General features: G+C 43.5%; 1 protein-coding gene across 5 annotated transcripts in view; it reads right to left on the reverse strand.

Moving 5' to 3' along the window:
* The window catches only part of Gtf2e2 (general transcription factor IIE subunit 2), a 43,016-nt gene extending 32,996 nt beyond the window's left edge, over positions 1-10,020 (reverse strand). Inside the window, exons 1-3 of one of the 5 annotated variants that reach the window (XM_027391262.2) lie at positions 9,607-9,768; positions 9,354-9,413; positions 4,757-4,926 (exon numbers count right to left, since the gene is read on the reverse strand). In XM_027391262.2, the coding sequence (XP_027247063.1) occupies positions 4,757-4,922 (166 nt within the window). In that variant the 5' untranslated portion in view covers positions 4,923-4,926; positions 9,354-9,413; positions 9,607-9,768. The other 4 variants (XM_027391265.2, XM_027391261.2, XM_027391263.2 and 1 more) reach the window with 4 other exon arrangements.
* Positions 10,021-19,826: the final 9,806 nt, after the last annotated feature.

The raw sequence follows: 19,826 nt of genomic DNA on the forward strand, positions 1-19,826 counted from the left end.
ATATAGTCTTGATACGAAGCCCAGGCTGACCTCAATCGCACAGCAACCATACAGCCTCAGCTTCCAAAATGACGGGATTACAGGCATGTGCCACTATGGCACAGAGTCCCTATTTATTAAAAATCCAATACTTTAAAACTGATTGAAGACAATATATTTTTATTTTACTTATTTATTTACTTTTGGTTTTTTGAGACAGGGTCTCTCTATGTAGCCCTGGCTATCCTTGAACTCAGAGACCCACCTGCCTCTGCCTCCCAAGTGCTGGGATTAAAAGTGTGTGCCACCATGCTCAGCTGACTATTTTTACTTCTCTTAGTCACACTATCAAGACCTAAAGACACTCAATGCAGAAAACTACAAAGAAAGGTGAGACGCTTTTGTTAGAGCTGACAGAGTAATAATAAATATTTGGGGTTTGGGTTTTTGGGTTTTTTGTTTTGTTTTGTTCATTTTGAAATGCAGCCCAAGATGACCTCCCTTCCCCAAGTACTGGGATTACAGGTTTATCCTACCATACCCAGTTCTAACAACAACAGTAGTAAAGACACTCAACACCTACAGAACTGTGGCAGTTTGGGGTTGGGAGACCACTCAATGGGTTAAGCACTTGCCATACCATGAGGGCCTGAATTCAGATCACGGAACCCACATAGAGCCAGTGGCTCAAGGCTGTACTACAGCACTCATTGATAGCAAAGACAAGACAACCTCCTGAAGTTCAAGAGCCAGATAGCTAAGTTATACAACAAGACACCCTGTTCCTAGTGGAAGGCAATGAAAGACACCTGCAGTTGTCTTCTGGCCTCTGTACACATTCCATGACACATGTGCGAGCACACACTTTAAAAAAAAGTATGTGATGGTTCTATGCCAGGTGTGGTGGCATACGCCTGTGATCCCAGAGAGGCAAGAAGACTGCCACAAGACCAAGGCCAGAAAGACCCTGGCTAAAAAAAAAAAAAAAAAAAAAAAAAAAAAAAGAAATACAGAAATTTCCTTTTCTTCACATGGATGTTTCTTCACCTGTGTTTATGTGCACTACCTGCATGCCTGTTGCCCACATAGGCCAAAAGAAGGCACCAGATGCTCTGGAATTACAGTTAAGAGACCTAAACTGCCATGTGCATACAGAGAATTAAGCCTTACTCCTCTGCAAGAACAGCAAGCACTCATAACAGCTGAGCCATCTCTCTCCCTTCCATTTTATTTCTTAATATCCCAATGGCTATACAGATGATATGCTTTATAATCTTAATATTGCTTTGCTATTACCTGCGAGGAAAACTAAGAAAACTATTACACTACCTTCAGACCATAAACAACAGCTACAAATTTACTTCAGGAAATTATCTCAGAATAAATCACTTCTATCCATGTATAAAAATGTCATAATGAAATCTATTATTTTAATTAAATTAAAATATATGCCATTTTTAAAAACAACATTAAGAGCTAGAAATATAGATCAGTAGTTAAGAACATATGCTGCTCTTCCAGAGGACCCAGGTTCAATTCCCAACACCCACATGGTAACTCATGTCTGTGACTCCAGTTCCAGGGTAATCAAATGCCCTTTTCCGGCCTCCCCAAGCACCAGCCATGAATGTGGTACTCAGACAATACATGAAAGCAAAACACCTATACATATAAAGTAATTGTTAGAAAATATTTAATTACATTTTAAAAAGCAAATGAAACAGGAGTTGGAGAGATGGCTCAGTTAGGAGCACTTGCTGCTCTCTCAGAGGACCTGCGTTCAATTCCCAGTGTCCCCACAGCAGCTTACAACTGTCTGTAACACAGGTTCCAGGAGACCTACAGCCCTCCTCTGCCCTCTGCAGACACTGCATGCCTGTGATTCACATACATATATACAGGCAAAACACGCATGCACATAAAAATAAATGTTAAAATAAAAGATAAATGGGCCAGGCACTACGAGGCAGAGGCAGGCAGATCTCTGTGAGTTCAAGGTCTAAAGAGTGAGTGCCAGGATAGGCTCCAAAGCTACACAGAGAAACCCTGTCTCAAAAAACCAAAATAAATAAACAAATGATAAATGAAACAGATTCGATCTGAAAAAGGAAGTAAAGCAAGCAGCTGGGGCTGAGAAAAACGCACACCCCATGTTCAAACCCTAGTACCGCAAAAAGGTTAAAAAAAAAAAAAAGCTCAGTGGACAGAGATTATTTCTAATATTAACAAAAAAATGAAAATATACCTTTTACTAAATATACCAAGTCTTCTTGGTATATTCTTGAATTAAAAGGCCACTTAATACTATTATAAAACAGAATAGTATCTTGTACTCTTCACCTTATTTTTTTTTTAAATAATCTCATTGAACTTAACTCACTGATTGGCAAGAATGGATGGCTGGCCAGCAGGCCCTAGGGATCCCCCTGTCTGTCTCCTAGCACTGGATGCACCTAGCTTTATATATGGTCCTGGGAATCTAAACTCAGGCTTTTATGTTTACGCAGATGAACTGAGCCATCATCTCCCCAGCTCTAATTAGTTAATATTATAATAAATGCCATTTTAAGTTGACACACACAGAGACTGAAAACAAATGCAAAATAGCTGATGTGTTACGAGGATTGTGGTTGAGCAGCTGTTTCCATCCTGCAGGGAAGTCAAGACAGAAAGTAAACAACTCAAAACAGCTTCAGGAAGTCCCTGTAACTGACCAGATTGACTAGGCCTCTCCCTCCCCAAGAATACATAAGCAGTAAGACTGCTAAGAGTCACACTCAGACAAGCCCCTGGGAACAGAGACCAGCCAAACCACCTGGAAAGGACACTCCCCAACCAGTGGAGCTACCTACTAGGTTTCCAGCTTTGGTGATGGCAGCTGTCTTTGAATCCTTTCTGCTCCTAAAATAACCCTAACAAAACTCTTTGTTTCACCAAGTCCAACTTTGACAGTATATGTACTTTGTTCTGCCACTCAGTTCCCAAATAGGAAGTAAGCATTTGTATAGGGGAGTGGTGTCCTCCCTAGGAAGTCTGTTACACAATTGTGGAGGATGCCAGGGTTTGCAAAGGACTTCTTTTTTCTGTTCATCTCCACTACTGATGGGATGACTTTTTGTACATAATTATGTAAGGAGAAGGGAGCAGAAATCTATTAATTTTACTTCAAAGAACACTAATTGACAGTACAAAATCAATTCCACAAAGCATCATTTTTTTTTCATGTTTTTTTACGTAACATAAACACAAAGCTGGACATGGTGGCTCACACCTTTACTCTCAGACAGGACACTGAGGCAGAAAGACTGTCATGAAACAAGGCCAGTCTTGGCTACACAGTTAAGTTCCAAGCCAGCTTTTGGACTATATCATTTCTCAAAATAACAATAACACTAATAATATAAAGGGCTTATAAAACCTAAGTATATAAATACCATGTACCCAGAACTATTCCAGACAGTATTATAACATTTGGATCTTAAATGTCTAGATTTTGTTGTTGGTATTACTTTTGTATACATACACATGATGTGAGGTCAGAGAACAACTCTGTGGAGTCCTTCTTCCACCTTTCTGTGGGTTTGGAGATCCCATTCAGGTAGCCAGAGTTGTGTGACAATCACTTTTATCTACTCAATCATCCTGCCATCACTAATCTCTAGATTTTTAAACTATACTAATTCCCCCACTATGTAATAATGCATACATCATGGAAGCTGTGTCAAAAAGAGGTGTTATTTATTAGTATTTGTGCATATGTGTGTGTAAATGCATGTACCATCACCCATATATGGGGGTCATGAGTCAACTTCCAGGATTCCTCTTCTTTCCTTCCATCATGTGTTCCAGGGACTGAACTCATGTTTGTTGGGTTTCACAGCAAGTGTTTTACCACCTTGCCTCACCACCACCCAACCTTGAGACTGAGTTTCTCACTGAACCTAGGTATCACCAGCCTTGTAGACTGGCCAGTCTACAGTCCCAAGTATCCTCCCGTCTCTGCCTCCCCAGGATGGGGATTACAGGTATGTAAACCCATGGATTGGGATCTAAACTAAAGTCCTCCAACACTACCTTCTGAACCATCTCCCCAGCCCCACAAAGTTTTATGTATTTTTACTTTATGTGCATTGGTGTTTGGCCTGCACGTATGTCTATGTGAAGGTATCAGACCCCTCCTGGAACTGGAGTTACAGACAGTTATGAGCTGCCATGTGGGTGCTAGAAACTGAACCCGGGTCCTCTGGAAGAGCAGCCAGTGCTCTTAACCTCTGAGCCATCTCTGCAGCCCTAATATCCTAATTTTTAAAACAGAGATTATAAATGTATCATGGGCTTAAATTCCATCCTTTATATTTAACTAATAATCTAAAACTCATTAAGAATATTAAACTTAGCCGGGCGTTGGTGGCGCACGCCTTTAATCCCAGGAAGAGGCAGGCATCTCTGTGGGACATTCTTATTTACATAGAAGTTCTAGGCCAGGCCAGGAGGTGGTGGCACATGCTTTTAATCCCAACACTTGGAAGGCAGAGAAAGGCAGATATCTGTGAGTGCAGGGCCAGCCTGGTCTATAGAGCGAGTGCCAGATAGGCTTCAAAGCTACACAGAGAAACCCTGTCTCGAAAAACCAAAAAAAAAAAAAAAAAGAAGAAGAAGAAGTTGTTCTAGGCCAAGCAGGGCTGCAAAGACACCCTGTCTCAAAATTAAACTGAAATTGTCATTACTACTTTCCTGAAAAAGTGAAACCAAACAGTCCTAAAACAATTATACTCACCTGCATTTTGTTTAGAGCCTGATGATCCTCCATGTTCAACTTTTGCTTTCTTCTTCTTGGATGAGGCCGAGGGCAACTCAGAAGGCACAGCACGTTTTTCTACCACAGGGGTGGAAAGAGCTCGTTTTTTGAATAGCTCTCTGTCTCTCAACAAGCTTGGATCCATAATGCTACAAAAACAAACACACCTTTAATATAAATTCAGATCACTCAAATCTGCATGCCACGTCTACAGACCTTGGCAAGTTAGTTCCTACAAAATTATCTTTTATTTGCTAGCATTTATATGTATTCACTTACTTTTTAAAAAATAGTACAATAGGCAGTAGTGCGATCAGTAAAAACACAACTATTCTCCAAAGCCCTACAGCTATGCTGTCCAGTACAGTGGTAACTATGACCAACATGTGCCTGTTTATATCTGAAATGTGCTAGCTAGAATTCAGGTAAAGTATAAAATAGGTATCAGACAGCAGGGCTGGGGATGTAGCTGTTAGTTCAACATTAGCCTAGCACACACACAAGGCCTTGAGTTACAACTTCAACAGTGGGTATAGTGATGCACGCCACTAACCCTAGCACTCTTGAGGTGGAAGCAGGAGGACCAGAAGTTCAAGGTCATCCTCAGCTGGATACCCTAAGGCCAGACTGGGCTACACACCAGACCTTGTCTCCAAAACAGACTCACAAGCACACAAGCTTTAAGACCTGGCACCAAAAAGAACCCTCTAAGTGCAAAGATGCCCTATATTGATTGCATGTATAAGCAGTATTTTTAGAACTTATTTTCTAATTATATTTTTTACTAATTATTTTAAAATGTATCGTTGTGGGGCCGGGCATTAGTGGCACACACCTTTAATCCCAGCACTTGGGAAGCAGAGGCAGGCGGATCTCTGTGAGTGCCAGGATAGGCTCCAAAGCTACACAGAGAAACCCTGTCTCGAACCCCTCCCCCCAAAAAAAGAAAAAAGTTTCGTTGTGTATGCATACTGGCTCATGTTCATATATTTAAGAATAAGTACACATGCCTCAGTATACTTCACAGCAACTGGCCTGGGAGCTTCAGAGCAATCTTCCTGTCTCCACTTTTCCTTTTGATGTTGGAGCTAATAGGATTGTAGATAAGAGCCACCAAGATACCAAGATACCACATCCAGTTTTTGAGGGTCTAGGGAGTAAACAAGTTCTGAGGCTTGCATAGCACACATTTTTACCTCTCTTAGCCATCTCATCAGTCCAATATTTACTTTCTAAAACTATAGCGACTGCACCTCAAGTGGCATGGCCATGGCTGGAGTGGAGGTGCACAAGGACTTCCAGGACTATCTCATGAGTAAGCACTTCAGGGACCCAGCTGCCAACTGGAGTCTCCTCATATTGGCCTCAATGACACTTAGAAGTTTCCAGAGATTATCAGTGGGCAGAGGACTTTCATCCTCTGTTGCTCTATTTTGACATTCATGAGACTTGCCTACAAATACAAGGTACAACCTGGAATCTGGTTTCTGCTTGCCTGTCTTGTAACAAATAAAATGCATCATCTCCTTCAGAGAGGCTCTCTTACTAGAGAGCACTTCGTTAACAATGCAAGCAGCAGATCTGGAAAGGGCAGTGCCCCTGCCATTTCTGCCAAACCACAGACCAGTGTAAACAGTTCTGCTGAGGGGAAAACACCGAATGCTACATTTAATAACTATGCCAACTTTATAGAAAAGCCAAGAAATCCTAAAACAACTCTTTGCTGCCTTATCAGTGCTAACAGTTGTCTTCTAGAGTAGTCCAAACTATGCAACTAATTAATAATCTTGAATGTCAGCTTTACCTTCAGTAATCTGTAATGTGTATATCATCTATTGGGATCTGTGTAATAAAAATCAAAGTACTTAAGTAATTCTTGACTTTCTCTATAATGACTACAGTATATCCCTCAGCCATAAGCCTACATATGATTTCCAGTGGCAAAAAGTATCAGTGTTTGTCAGGATGTAGACTCAGATTTGTAATCTAACTGCAACCAATAATTTAAGTATTTTTAAAATAAATATATACATATAGGTAGATAGATAGGTAGATAGATATACAGAGACATATATAAATGCACATTCTCTCCATGTCTCTGCCTCTCCTCTGTGTGTGTGTGTGTCTCTCTCTCTCTGGCTGGGGATAAAATTCAGTTGATAGAACTGAATGGGGCTCTGGGTTAAATTCTTATCACCATAAACACAAACACACAAATTTCAATTACAAACATGACTCACACGTGGAGCTCATATATCATTTCTACTACAGAAAAGTGCTCTAGAAACAAAAATCTGGGCAGAAATTAGGAAGCAAATTTTGTGAGGAAGGAAATCAAAACTGCTATAAGCAAAATGGTGTATTTTAAAAAACAATGTACTCTTATTGACTAAGAAAGCTGGGTTAAAGTATTTAAAACATCTACAAAAGCTGGGCATAGTGATGCATGCCTTTCTCCCCTTTTATAAGATTTTTTATTGTTGTTTTGTTCTTTGAGATAGGGTTTCTCTATGTAGTATTGAATCCTGTCCTGGAACTTGCTCTGTAGACCAGGCAGGCCTCGAACTCTCAACTCTTAGGAGTTCTGCCTGCCTCTGCCTCCCAAGTGCTGGAACTAAAGGCGTGCACCAATAGGTTTAAGATCTATTTTTATTGTTATGTATATAGTGTTCTGCCTACATGCCAGAAGAGGGCACCTGATCTCATTATAGATAGTTATGAGCCACCATGTAGTTGCTGGGAATTGAACTCCGGACCCCTGGAAGAGCAGCCACTATTCTTAACCTCTGAGCCATCTCTCCAGCCCCTATGGCGCATGCCTTCCATCTCAGTACTCTGGAGGCAGAAGCCAGCAGATTGCTGTCTGGTCTACATGGTGAATTCTAGAACAACTAGGACCAAGAGTCACCAAGAAGCTTACAAAAATTCTTTTTTCAACTCTTCCTAGCACCCTGCAGTCTCAGAAAAGCTCACACTTGCCTCTATAACTGAATTTCACACTATTGAACTAATGTTCAGAAAGGAGGAAAAAGATACAGAGGATGCCTGATAAACCCCTCATACAATGAAAATAATTTTAAGTTGAAAATGCATCTAATACATACTTTGTACTAAACATAAATGCCCAGCAACCCAGTACACAATGGTGTATCAATGGTGCCCTTGTGACCCGTTAGGGATGGGGAGCTCAGCATCATTACAGCACAGTACTAAAAATTACTAGCCTAGGAAAACAACAGAACCTCAAGTTCAGTTTTTATTGAGTTAAGTATTGCTTCCAAATCTTCAGGGAAGCTGAAGAATCCTAACTGGCTCCACATGCATTGAGTATAAAAACAGGAAGATGACTGGGCCATGGTGGCACACACCTTTAATCCCACACTTGGGAGGCAGAGACAAGATCTCTGTGAGTTCTACAGACCAAGTTCCAGGACAGCCAAAGCTACACAGAGAAACCCTGTTCGAAAAAAAAAAAAAAAAAAAAAAAAAAAAAAATACACACACAAAAAACAAAAAACAAACAGTAAGAAGTGCCTGGAGATATAGCTTGCTTGACAATACCATGTGGTAGTGTGCATTTATGAAGCCTCAGGTTTAATCTTGACCATCCAAAAAAAAAAAAAAAAGAAAAAAAAAAAGAAAGGCACTCATAAGAAAAAAAATCAGTGTGAACTTCAGGCAAGAAGGGTTGAAGAGTAAAACAGATCCTTCTCTCAGTTTCCATTCCTAACACCTGGGCAATAATCATCTACAGGACTACTCTAAATTCAATTTCAAACTGGGAGGGGGGCACTGTCAATGTTGTACATGCTTGGTTCAACTGCAAAAGTGAGGAAGTAGTTATGGAAGTTTTTTTCCCAAGAGTAATTGTTATTCTGGTTGTATTTGGTAAGAAGTAACAACTATAAATATGCAAGTGAGGAAGGAAAGAAGGAGGAGGAAAAGAGTGTGAGAAAAAGAGTAAGAAAAAATTCACAAGTGAGAAGACAGGAAAACAAGCAGGTTGCAACTCGTAAAACAGGGAACATTTCTATTTTACTTCGTAAGGTCAGATGATTAACCTGGCCTTTTAAAAAAATACTTACAGTACAGATCCAAGCTGTGCGCTTTACAAAAAGTTGACAGTGCGTAATGCCCACAACTCTGAAAAGCTAGGCATTAGTGCTAGCCCTAATTTAACAAATAAAACCTGGGTTGGAGAGGCCCAGGAACCCTAGCAAAGGTCTCCAAAATAAAAGCGACCTATATGGTACCAACAAAGGCACCCAGAGCAAGCAGCTAGCTTACTCTTTCGAGTTCCAGCTAACTTTTCCTCCTTTTGCAGCATCTGTACTGCACATCCTAGAGCTAGCCTGTGTGTGTGGTAGAGAAACTTTTCATTACTTCGGTCAACCAAAACCACCAAACAGGATACCCAACTGAGAGTTGGGACGTTTCACAGGGCATAGATACTGAGAAGCTAAAACTGAAAAATCTTCACGTTCCAGTACCCAGTTCCTCCCACCCCAGAATCTGCAATCTTCCAGTCTGTCTACTCTTATCTTTGGCTTCTCTGCTGGCGCACCATGGAACTGACCGAAGCGTTCCGAAATGCCTCTCGACTCCGCAGAAAACACACAACTCAAGTTCAGGAGCACTAGAAAAGGAAGAGCAGAAGCCAGTCGGGGGGCAGCCCAGGGAGGAGGGGACGCCGTGGTCCCCCACACACACCCTACTCCACACACGCTGCGCTCGCCTGCTAACATAAACTTAGGGGCCCAGAGGCGGCACAACCCGCTCGCCCAGGGGGAGTCTTCCCGCTTTCCAACCCAAAAGTTTGCCTTATGGACCTCTGGCCTAAAAGACAAAGCTGGCTGGAAGTGAGACCCTTTCGAGGTGCTCAGCTTGGAGAACTGCTCGGCGGTGGCGGCGTGCCGTCCACAGGCGTCCCCTCGGAAGCCGCGTCGCGCCTCGGGCAGCGGACTCCCCCGGGTGACTCGCTGCTTCGTCCGCCGCCGTGGCTCCTACCTCTGCGCCCGCAGCCCGCGCCGCCTCCCGGCCTCCGCCTCGGTCGCACGCTCGCACGCACGCCCGCCCACCGCGGCTCTGCTTCCCGCCCCTCGTCCGCGTCCGCAGCCCCAGCCACCGCCGCGCGCACGCCCAGCGCCGACCTGCCCAGGGGGGTCCAGCCAGTGGCCGCGGAGCCGGCTCCGCCCTCCGCTTCCTGGTCCGGCGGCTGGACGCTCACTCCCGGCAACCACCGCGACGCCGCTCCGAAAACGCGCGTGCGCCACTGCGTGCCCCGCCCCCGGCCCTGTGAAAGGAGGAGCCTGCAGGGGCGTGCGACGTCTCCATGACGACCAGAGGGCCTCTCGGAGGCTGTGGGCAACTTTACTCTAAGAGTCGCTAATGAAGGATGCGAAGACACCCTTCTTGGCAGAAAATCAGAGCTTAGGACCAGATCCTCCAGCGGGCTCTGGAGTTTAACCCAACTGGCAACATTATCGATATTTTCTTTGTGTGTGTGTTTTTTTTGGGGGGGAGGGAGTTGTTTTGTTCTTTCGAGACAAGGACTGTGTTGCCCTGGTTGGTCTGGAACTTGAATTATAGGCTATTTTGGCCTTAAAGTGGCAGAGATCCTCCTGCCTCAGCCTCCTGAGTGCTGAGTGTAAGCGTTACAGACCTGTGCTCCACACCAGGCTTTTTTACTTTACCTTAAATGACACTCAACAGCACCTAAATTTTCGAACTGTTACTCCACCATTCTTTAACAAGTGAATAAAACAGCCTTGCTAGCAAAGGCAAACTCAAACACAGTGCTCGCCTCCTGCCCTTCAAACATGGGCTTTTTCCATACCTTTGAATTGTCTTAGACAATGTGGGGGAAAGGATCTAGCCAAAGAAACACACTTGACCCAGCAACCAGAACCAAAGAAATATACCCTGACTCTGAAACTAGTGCCAAAGAAACACCCTTTGTCCCTTGAATCAGCCAGTGAAAGAAATACATCCTCCCCCTAAAACTAGAGCCAGAAAGCTAAAAAGACCAGTAAAAGAAACACATTTTGGCCCTGAAACTAGAGCGGAATCTGGTCCTAAGCCCAAGCAGAAAACTAACCAATCCCTGAACAGAGAGCTAGCCAATCAGTTCAGGGATTCAAATTTGACCAATCCCCGCCCCCTGAAAAAAAATATAAACCCTGTGTCCCCACGTAATTGGAGATTGAGAGTCCCTGAAGGAGCTTTGAGTGAAGACTTTCCTTTGGCTAAACCCTTTGACAGAGCAGAGTTGTTACACTCTGGGGGACTGGAGTCGAGACAACTTCACAGGAGAAGCCCTTTTCTGCCTAAGCAGAGCTGATATATTGAGGAAGCCCCCCCTCGAAACAGGGCTGTAAGCTGCTGTGCTTACTGTGACCTGTGGAATTCCTTGCCTCCCGAGCTCCAGGATACCTTTCCATCTGAGCTGCCTAACACTTAGTATTCTGTGACTCCCGAGTTTCAGAATACCTGTCCCATCCGAGCTGCCCAAAAGGCTTACAGTTAGTTCCAGAATACCTGTCCCATCCAAGCCATCCAAAGGCTTACAGACAAGACTTTTGGATTCAGACAGCATGAGAAGGGGATGAGGGTTATGCAACAACAACAAAATCATTGGCCCATCTTGCACCCTAGAACTATCCTTTCCTTGTTCATATAGCCTAAGCCAGTGCTCACATATTGTTTTTGTAGTTTAATTATTAGTAAAAGTTATCCTGGGTCTCAGTTCTGTCTCCCCAAAATAGGATACTAATGATACAGGAGCTAGCTTTTTATAGCTATGCCTTTGTCAGGCCCAAAGGAAACTCCAATCCCCCAAACTCCAAAAGACAGTCTAAAGATCAAGAAATGAGCTCAACCTGGGCTATGGGAGATTTCTGGGGATCAGACAAAAGCCAGCATTCCTCAGGAATTTGTGAAACTGGTACCTGTCTAGAAAAAATTCATTCCCCTTACCTGCAGGCAAAAGTGACATATGGCTCTCCAATTAACATATCAACATATCAGGCACTTATGAACATATCAAGGTCTGTGTTTGTCTCCAGGTTCCCTCTGTTATATATTTCAAAGCCTCCACACCACTCATCTGGCCCTCCCTACCCATCAGTTACTCACCCTTCTTTTTTGTTAGGAGTGGGGTTCGAGACAAGGTTTCTCTGTGTAGCCCTGGCTGTCCTGGAACTCACTCTGTAGACCAGGCTGGCCTCAAATTACAGGTCCTCCTGACTCTGCCTCCTGAGTGCTGGGACTAAAGGCGTGCACCACCACCACCCTTTAACAACCCAGCTATTCTCACTGCTCTTAGCTCCTCCTCTTCTCACTATGATCTCTCTACTCACTATCGCTGGTTATTCTCCCCTCTCTCACAGATAGCCCTGGGCATGTCTAGTCTGCCAGCCCTATTCAGTCTACTTCTGTCTCTGCTCTGGATTCTTCCAGATACCTCTGGGAGTTCTCACTCTCAATCTACAAGAAAAACCTTAACCATATCATAGGGAAGTCAGTCGTGTTTGCAGTTTCTTTACTGCAACTCCATTCCTCCCCCACCCCATTGCATAAATCTGTTTCCAAACTGTTGCTGTTATGAAACACCATGACCAAAGTAACTTGGGGAGGAAAGGGTGAAATATCTTACACTTCCAAGTAGCAATCTAGCACTGATTAAGTCAGGGCAGGAACCTGAAACGCAAAAGCTGAAGCAGAGGGCTGCTACTTACTGGCTTGCACCTTGTGATTTGGACAGCCTGCTTTCTTATAGAATCCAAGACCACCTGCCCAGGAATGACATCACCGATAATGGGCTGGGCCCTTTCCCATCAATCACTATTTTAAAAATGCCCTACAAGCTTGCCTACAGTTCCATCTTATGGAAGCACTTTCTTTAACTGAGGTTCCCTCATCTCATGTCTTTAGTTTGTGCCAAGGTGACATAAAACACAAGCTACTAAGGGGAAAGGTCCCCAGTGAAAACCTCAGGTTGCCCACATATGTTACACAGAATGACCTTTCAGGTTACAAAGGATCTCAGCATAAAACAGACCAGAAACATTGGGATGAGAAACAAGCTTGCAACTGGGTATGAGGTAGCCTCACAGACACAATAGGAAACAGACAGAAGCTCTGAAACCCAAGGCCAGTATCATCAAGCTGGCTGGCTAGCTTCCAGGAAACCTCTTCTGGGGATTGTATGCCAGGTACCATTGCTCTTTTACATATGTCTGCTTCTGATGAAGCTTTTTGCAAAAGACCAAATTGTAAATAATAAAGATGATGTCTAAGAAGGCTTCAACCTACATGTGGAAAGAGACACCAGATGATCTGGTGATGCTGAAGACAAGGAGTTAGCTGAACAGCTACTGACAGCCAGGTCTCAGCTGTGAGAACAGAAAGCTTAGCATAATTAACAGCACTGGCAACACCTGCAAGGTCTTAGGCATACAATGCAGTAGCTTGCAAACAATCAAGGTTGATAACTAGCAAAACTGGAGCCAGGGATGGACAGAGGGGGCTTCCTCAGCCCCTAACTGAACAGGACACATATTAACAGCCCATGATCATCTTGGGCCAGGAAGACACGTGAAGAGTGTATGGCCCTCCTTTGGTTGAGCATATGATAGCCCAGAGATCTCAATAGCAGCTACCTTCAGCATGTCTCCAGTGTCTGCCATAGCCCTATAAAAGCCCTTGCACAAGGATATTACAGGCTTTTTCTCTCCTAGGAGCCCCTCCCACTCTCTGGATTGTCTCACTTTTCCTTTATTTCTTGATAGGACTTGTTTCTGATTTCCTTATGCCCATGAGTACCTGTGTCTTTGTTTGTTTTTTTGAGACAGGGTTTCTCTGTATAGCTTTGGAGTCTGTTCCAGAGCTAACTCTGTAGACCAGGCTGGCCTTGAACTCAGAGATCTGCCTGCCTCTGCCTCCCGAGTGCTGGGATTAAAGACGTGCGCTGCCGCTGCCACCGCCACCACCTAGCTAGTACCTGTGTCTTTAATCATCACTGTGCTGAGACAATTAAGGCAGGGGTCACTGTTTCAGGTCTATCTTTGGTAATCCGGAGTACCTGGACCCCTTGGTCTTTGGGTCAAGTAAAACTGTTCTGAGAAGGGTCTCGTTATGTTTTAAAATAAACCTCTGCATCCTAGAACTGCCACAATAAGTTACTCAAGTTAGACAATGGCTAAGATTAAACAAGATAATGCCTGAAATTGTATATTAAAATGTGGAAATAATATAAAAAATTACTATTGTGTAACCTTTTAGTTTCACTCTAGAAGGTTAGTAGTACACATTCAATGGTCACCAAGCCCTCAGGAAATATAACTTCATTACAATAATCATTGATTGCAATGGGAAATTTTACAACCTGATTGTATTAGTCAGGGTTCCCTAGAATCACAGAACTTACAGAATGAATATCTCTCTCTCTCTCTCTCTCTCTCTCTCTCTCTCTCTCTCTCTCTCTCTGTGTGTGTGTGTGTGTGTGTGTGTGTGTGTGTGTGTGTGTGTGTGTGTGTAAGGGAATTTATTGGAATGACTGCATTCCAACAATTGACTTGCTGTGAATGGAAAGTCCAAGACTCTAGTAGCTACTCAGTCCCACGAGACTGGGCATCTCAGCTGATCTTCTGTATGCTGGAATACTGAAGAAGTAGGTGCCAGTGTCACACAAGCAGGTGAAAGGAAGGATATCCTCTATATAAAGACAACCCATTGTCTTTATATAGATTTCCAGCTGAAGGTGAGGCCCTGATTAAAGGTATGCCCTCCAGCCTCAAGGTCTAGATTAAAGCTGTATGTCTTCCAGTCTCAAGATCTGGATCAAAAGGGTGTGCTGTCTTCCTGCCTCAGATATGGATCATAAGTGTGTCCTCCACTTTTTTGTTTGTTTGGTTGGTTTTTCGAGACAGGGTTTCTCTGTGGCTTTGGAGGCTGTCCTAGAACAAGCTCTTGTAGACCAGGCTGGTCTCGAACTCATGCCCTCCACTTCTGGATTATAGTTCATTCCAGACATAGTCAAGTTAACCCAAAATAGCCATCACACCAACTCATCTCTGTTCTTGCCACTCTAGACATCTGTCACTATTCCAAACTAAAACAGGTAAACTAACTTTCTACATCAATTAGTCTCTATGTTTCACCAGCTTAAAAACCTTAAAAAGAAATTTCAGGGCTGGGCGTTGGTGGTGCATGCCTTTAATCCCAGCACTCGGGAGGTAGAGGCAAAGGATCTCTGTGAGTTCGAGACCAGCCCGGTCTCCAGAGCGAGTGCCAGGATAGGCTCCAAAGCTACACAGAGAAACCCTGTCTCAGAAAGAAAGAAGGAAAGAGAGAGAGAGAGAGAGAGAGAGAGAGAGAGAGAGAGAGAGAGAGAGAGAAAGAAAGAAAGGAATTTCAGGCTGGGTGTTGGTGGTGCACGGCTTTAATTCCAGCACTCTCGAGGCAGAGGCAGGCAGATCTCTATGAGTTTGAAGTCAGCCTGGTCTACGGAGCAAGTTCCAAGACAGGCTCCAAAACAATACAGAGAAACCCTATCTTGAAAAAAAACAAAAAGCAAAAAAGAAAGAAAGAAAGAAATTTCAGATCAGCTTAACAGTATCCTTTAGGACCAACCCTATTCTTTGGCTGCTGCAGTGTTGTGGGATATTTGTACACTGTGTGAAGATGTGTTGCTGTGGCTGGTGTAATAAAGAGCTCAACAGCCAATAGCTAGGCAGGAGAGGATAGGCAGGATTGCAGGGGTTGGGGGAGGAAAAGAAGAAGGAATATATGCAAGCAGGAGAAGCTCCAGGGAGACCCCAAAGAGGTTGGACATACGGTACAGAGTAGAGGTAACCGAGTCACACAGCATAACGTTGATTAATAAAAGCAAGTTAATTTAAGTTACAAAAGCTAGTGGGACAAGCCTAAGCTAATGGTAAGCTTTCATAATAATAAGTCTCCATGTTGTTATTTGTGTGCTGGCAGTCCCAACAAGAAAATACGACTATACTGTAGTAGTCCAAAATTGAAGAGAACTGATGTGACTACTGTTAAGGACAAGATCTGTGCCTTCCTCCATGAGTCATGCTGCTTGCACACCCACACCATGGTGTCTTACAAATCGAGTATCTCAGGAGTAGCCCTTCAGCTTTCATGAGCAGAGTTAATATTAGATGGGATGGAATAACTGTTCCTATTGGCAAGAAAGACTTGGCAGAAATTAAGGGTTCAATATGTTCTGTGTCAACAGGGTCTTTCCATAAGGACCCATTTCAGTTTTCAGGCTCTCATTCCTTCCCAGTTAATATCAACCAAGCCTATAACATGAATAAATAAAAGTCACAGAGACAGATATTGGGGTTCAGGCTGAAGATCAGGAAGTAAAGCAGCAGCTGTCCACTAGTTCTCACCTCTAGCTGAGGCTGAAAGAGCTGATCCAGGCATGAGCTCTTCACCAAGTCTCAAACTGCTGTCTCTGCTCTGTGTGGGTGGACAGAATGCCTCATACTGACTACTTGCTCCTGTCTTCTATTCCCCTCTAGTGCTGGGATTAAAGGTGTGAGCTAAAATTCTCTTTTAGACTGGATCAGTTTTGTTTAGATCTGGGTGGCCTTGGACTCAGAGAGATCCATCTACCTCTTAATCCTGAGTCCTAGGATTAAAGGTGTGTACCACCACCTCCTAGTTTCTGGTTGCTGGGATTAAAGGTGTGTGCCTGACTTTGCTTTTCTAAATCCTCAGTCAAGCTTTAATAAATCATAAATAACATATCACTACAAAAGCCAACAAGAACTCTGAGTGATTAAGACACTGATTTGTGGTATAGTTCAGCCATTCACAGAATAACATTGGATTTACTCAATGTTGCAGTTACAGGAGATAAAAAGTCCTTCCAGAACAGAAATTGAAACTTTTAGGTCATTTACACAGCATTTGAACTGAAAATTCAAACTCCTGAGTTCAACCCCCTACCCCTTGTCCAGTATAGCAAAAAGAAACTGAAATAATCTCATCATATGTACTAGTTTGTCAGAGATGTTCTAAGGCATTAATAACATGGACACACAGAACTGTGTCTCATAAGTGTTTGGAGTATCTCTCTATTTCTCGTGTAAGCTGCTAGGAACATGAACTTGAAATGCTTGTGTAACTTGAAAACCATTTTGTGGTTAATTGGAATAACACAGTGCTTGCAAGGTAAGGGGAGCCAGCCAAAAGGCAACTCTGAACCAAGCCTCAGACAGGCTCTGATAAGTTAACGAATCAGCCCTAAGCTGTGTGCCCAGAAAATATAAAGCTAATGCTCACTGGAACAGTATGAAAACTGGAACTTGGGAGGTGGCCCCAGGATCTCACTCACAGCATCGTCAGCCTCCACACTGATACCCATCCGCAGCGTGTACTTGGAGACCAGCCATGTGAGACTCTGACTCCAGCAACCATCGAGTTCCCTGCATTGTCACAGAGTTCGCACATGCCCGCCTATGAGCACTTGCCACTGAACAATGCTCTCAAGAACCTTCTGGAACGTCCAACAGTGCCATCCTCCCAGACTATCACCTCGGAAGGACCTCACGGCAGACGTGGGTCAAGTGCGCTCCTGAAGCTGCCTCACCATAGAGGATTCCCCAACAAAAGCCTGTATCATTTCCTGCCCGACTGTTCCCGGTTTGGTGAGATGTCGGTTCACACAGGACTACTGTAATCTTTATAATAACATGATATTGTGAGGACTGTTTGTGTGATAAACTGAGCGTATTTGAAAGGCAAATCTCATGATGTAGACATCCTAATTGCCTAGTGTCTCACAACCCACGGGCTCGTATCATCACATAAGCCAATATAATAATCTCCTTTTAGAATAGATACATTTGGCAACTGGAAAGATGGCTTTAGTAGTTAAGAGCACTGGCTGCTCTTCCAGGGGACCCAGGTTAGATTCCGAGCAACCACATGACGGTTTACAACCATCTAGAATTCCTGTCTCAGGGGATCTGACTCCCTCTTCTGGCCAAGGTGGGCCAGGCATGAGGCACACTGATAAACACCCCATACGCATACACATAAAAATTAAAATAAAAAATCTTTAATTTAAAAAAAGAGGGACTGGAGAGATGGCTCAGCTGTTGGGAGCACTGGCTGCTTTTCCAGAGGACCCCGGGTTTGGTATCCAGTGACCACATGGCAGCTCACAACTATCTGTAACTCTAGTTCCAGGGGTGTGACATCTTTGTACCAATGCACATAAAACAAAGTTAAATAAGTTATGTTTAGAAAGAATATATACTAATTCTGTTGGTCATGTTACTCTGAGAACCCTGGCTAGCACACTGCCTTAGTCATATATGCTTGTTAAACTGCATTCTGAGAAATTGAGGTGCCTTCAGTAATCAAGTGAGAGTCCTTATCTCATGATCACTTATTATCATTTCCGATGATCTCCCACTAGATGGTGCTACCTCACAAAAAGAATCAGCTCACCAAATGTTACACACCCAAATTGAGCATGAGGTCAAGCAATTGCCATGGATATAAGAACCAGTCACTTCTGGCATGTTGGCTCAGTCCAGCACTTGGGAGGAAGAGATAGGGAGATCTCGATGAGTTGGAAGCCAACCTGGTCAATATATGTTGAATATTTTGGGTGGGAAATAACCCTACCTTTAATTGAGATCATGAATTTACATTATTATTTGAGAGAATGAGCCCCATCATGCTACACATGTAACCATGGCTTTGATTTTCCATATTCTGGTTTGGTTTTCCACATAGGGTCATATGCAGTGTGGTGAAAACGGAAGACATTCCCCCATCAGTGCAGCTCAGTTTGGCCTTGATCTTGGGTTCCTTCTGCCTCTATCTCCCAAATGCTGGGATTCCAGGCATGGCTTTTTAAATTTAATGATACTGGGAATTGAACCCAGGACCTCAAGCATGTGAGGCAAACTGTACCACTGGACTAGATCCCCAGCAATTCCCCATATTCTGACGCTTTGGCATCTGAGAAAGACCTCAGACAAGGTGTGGCTGGCTCCTCCCAGCATGATCAACTTCCAGATACAGTAAATGAATGGTAGGTGAAGAAAACCTAGGTGAGGTTGCCTTTCATGTGTAAACCAACCAGGCCTGGTCATATTCCCAGCCACAATCTTTACTGAATTCTCATGCTCTGCACAGCTTCTAATTACTCCAAAATCAGCCAGGTAGCAAACAAAGAGGGATTACCCCTGTGCCCCAGAGAATGCAAATCACCCAGATAAGGCAATCCTAGACCTGCTTACCCAGCCTTGCCTGTTCATTCCCATAGAAACCATAATCAGATCTCTTGGTCACACTTGTCATTCATTCTGCCTCTGCTGACTGACCCTAGTGGTTCCTCATGGTCTTCACCCCACCATGAGATGGCATGCTTCCTTTTGGGATCTAAGAGTTTACTTTGCTTTGTTGTCTTGAGATGTTACCTTTCTATGTAGTCCAGGCTGGATTTCAATACTCTGTCTCTCAGGTGGCTCTCAACTCAGAATCCTTCAGGCTCAGCCTCCTAGAGATTAGAGACATGTGCCACCATGTCTGACTCACAATATTTTCCAGTGTGTATGTGTGCATGTGCTTGTGTGGAAGTCAGAAGTTGATGACAAGTGTCTTCTCAGTCACTCTCCACCTTATTTTTTGAGACAGCATCATTTCTTACTAAAACTGAAGCTCACTGATTGATAGGGTTAGCTTGCCTGACCAATAAGCTCCAGAGAACTGCCTGTCTTGTCCACATCCCTTCCATGCCCGGTGCTGGGCTTACACACCTATACTTCTATCCCTAGCTCTTAATTGGGTGCTGGGACTCTTAACTGAAGTCCTTACGCTGTCAAGGCAAGCATTTTACCAGCCAGGCCACCTCCCTAACCCCAGCCCCTGTATTTCCAGTGGAAGTTACTTTTCATCTGTTGGCCTTGCCTTATTAAATAATAATGTCCTTCTTTTTAAAAAATATAATAGTCATAAGATCTTTATTTATTTGATTAATTATTATTGAATTTTTTTCTGTTATTCT

The sequence above is a fragment of the Cricetulus griseus genome (assembly GCF_003668045.3).
Source record: "Cricetulus griseus strain 17A/GY chromosome 1 unlocalized genomic scaffold, alternate assembly CriGri-PICRH-1.0 chr1_1, whole genome shotgun sequence".
NCBI lineage: Eukaryota > Metazoa > Chordata > Mammalia > Rodentia > Cricetidae > Cricetulus > Cricetulus griseus.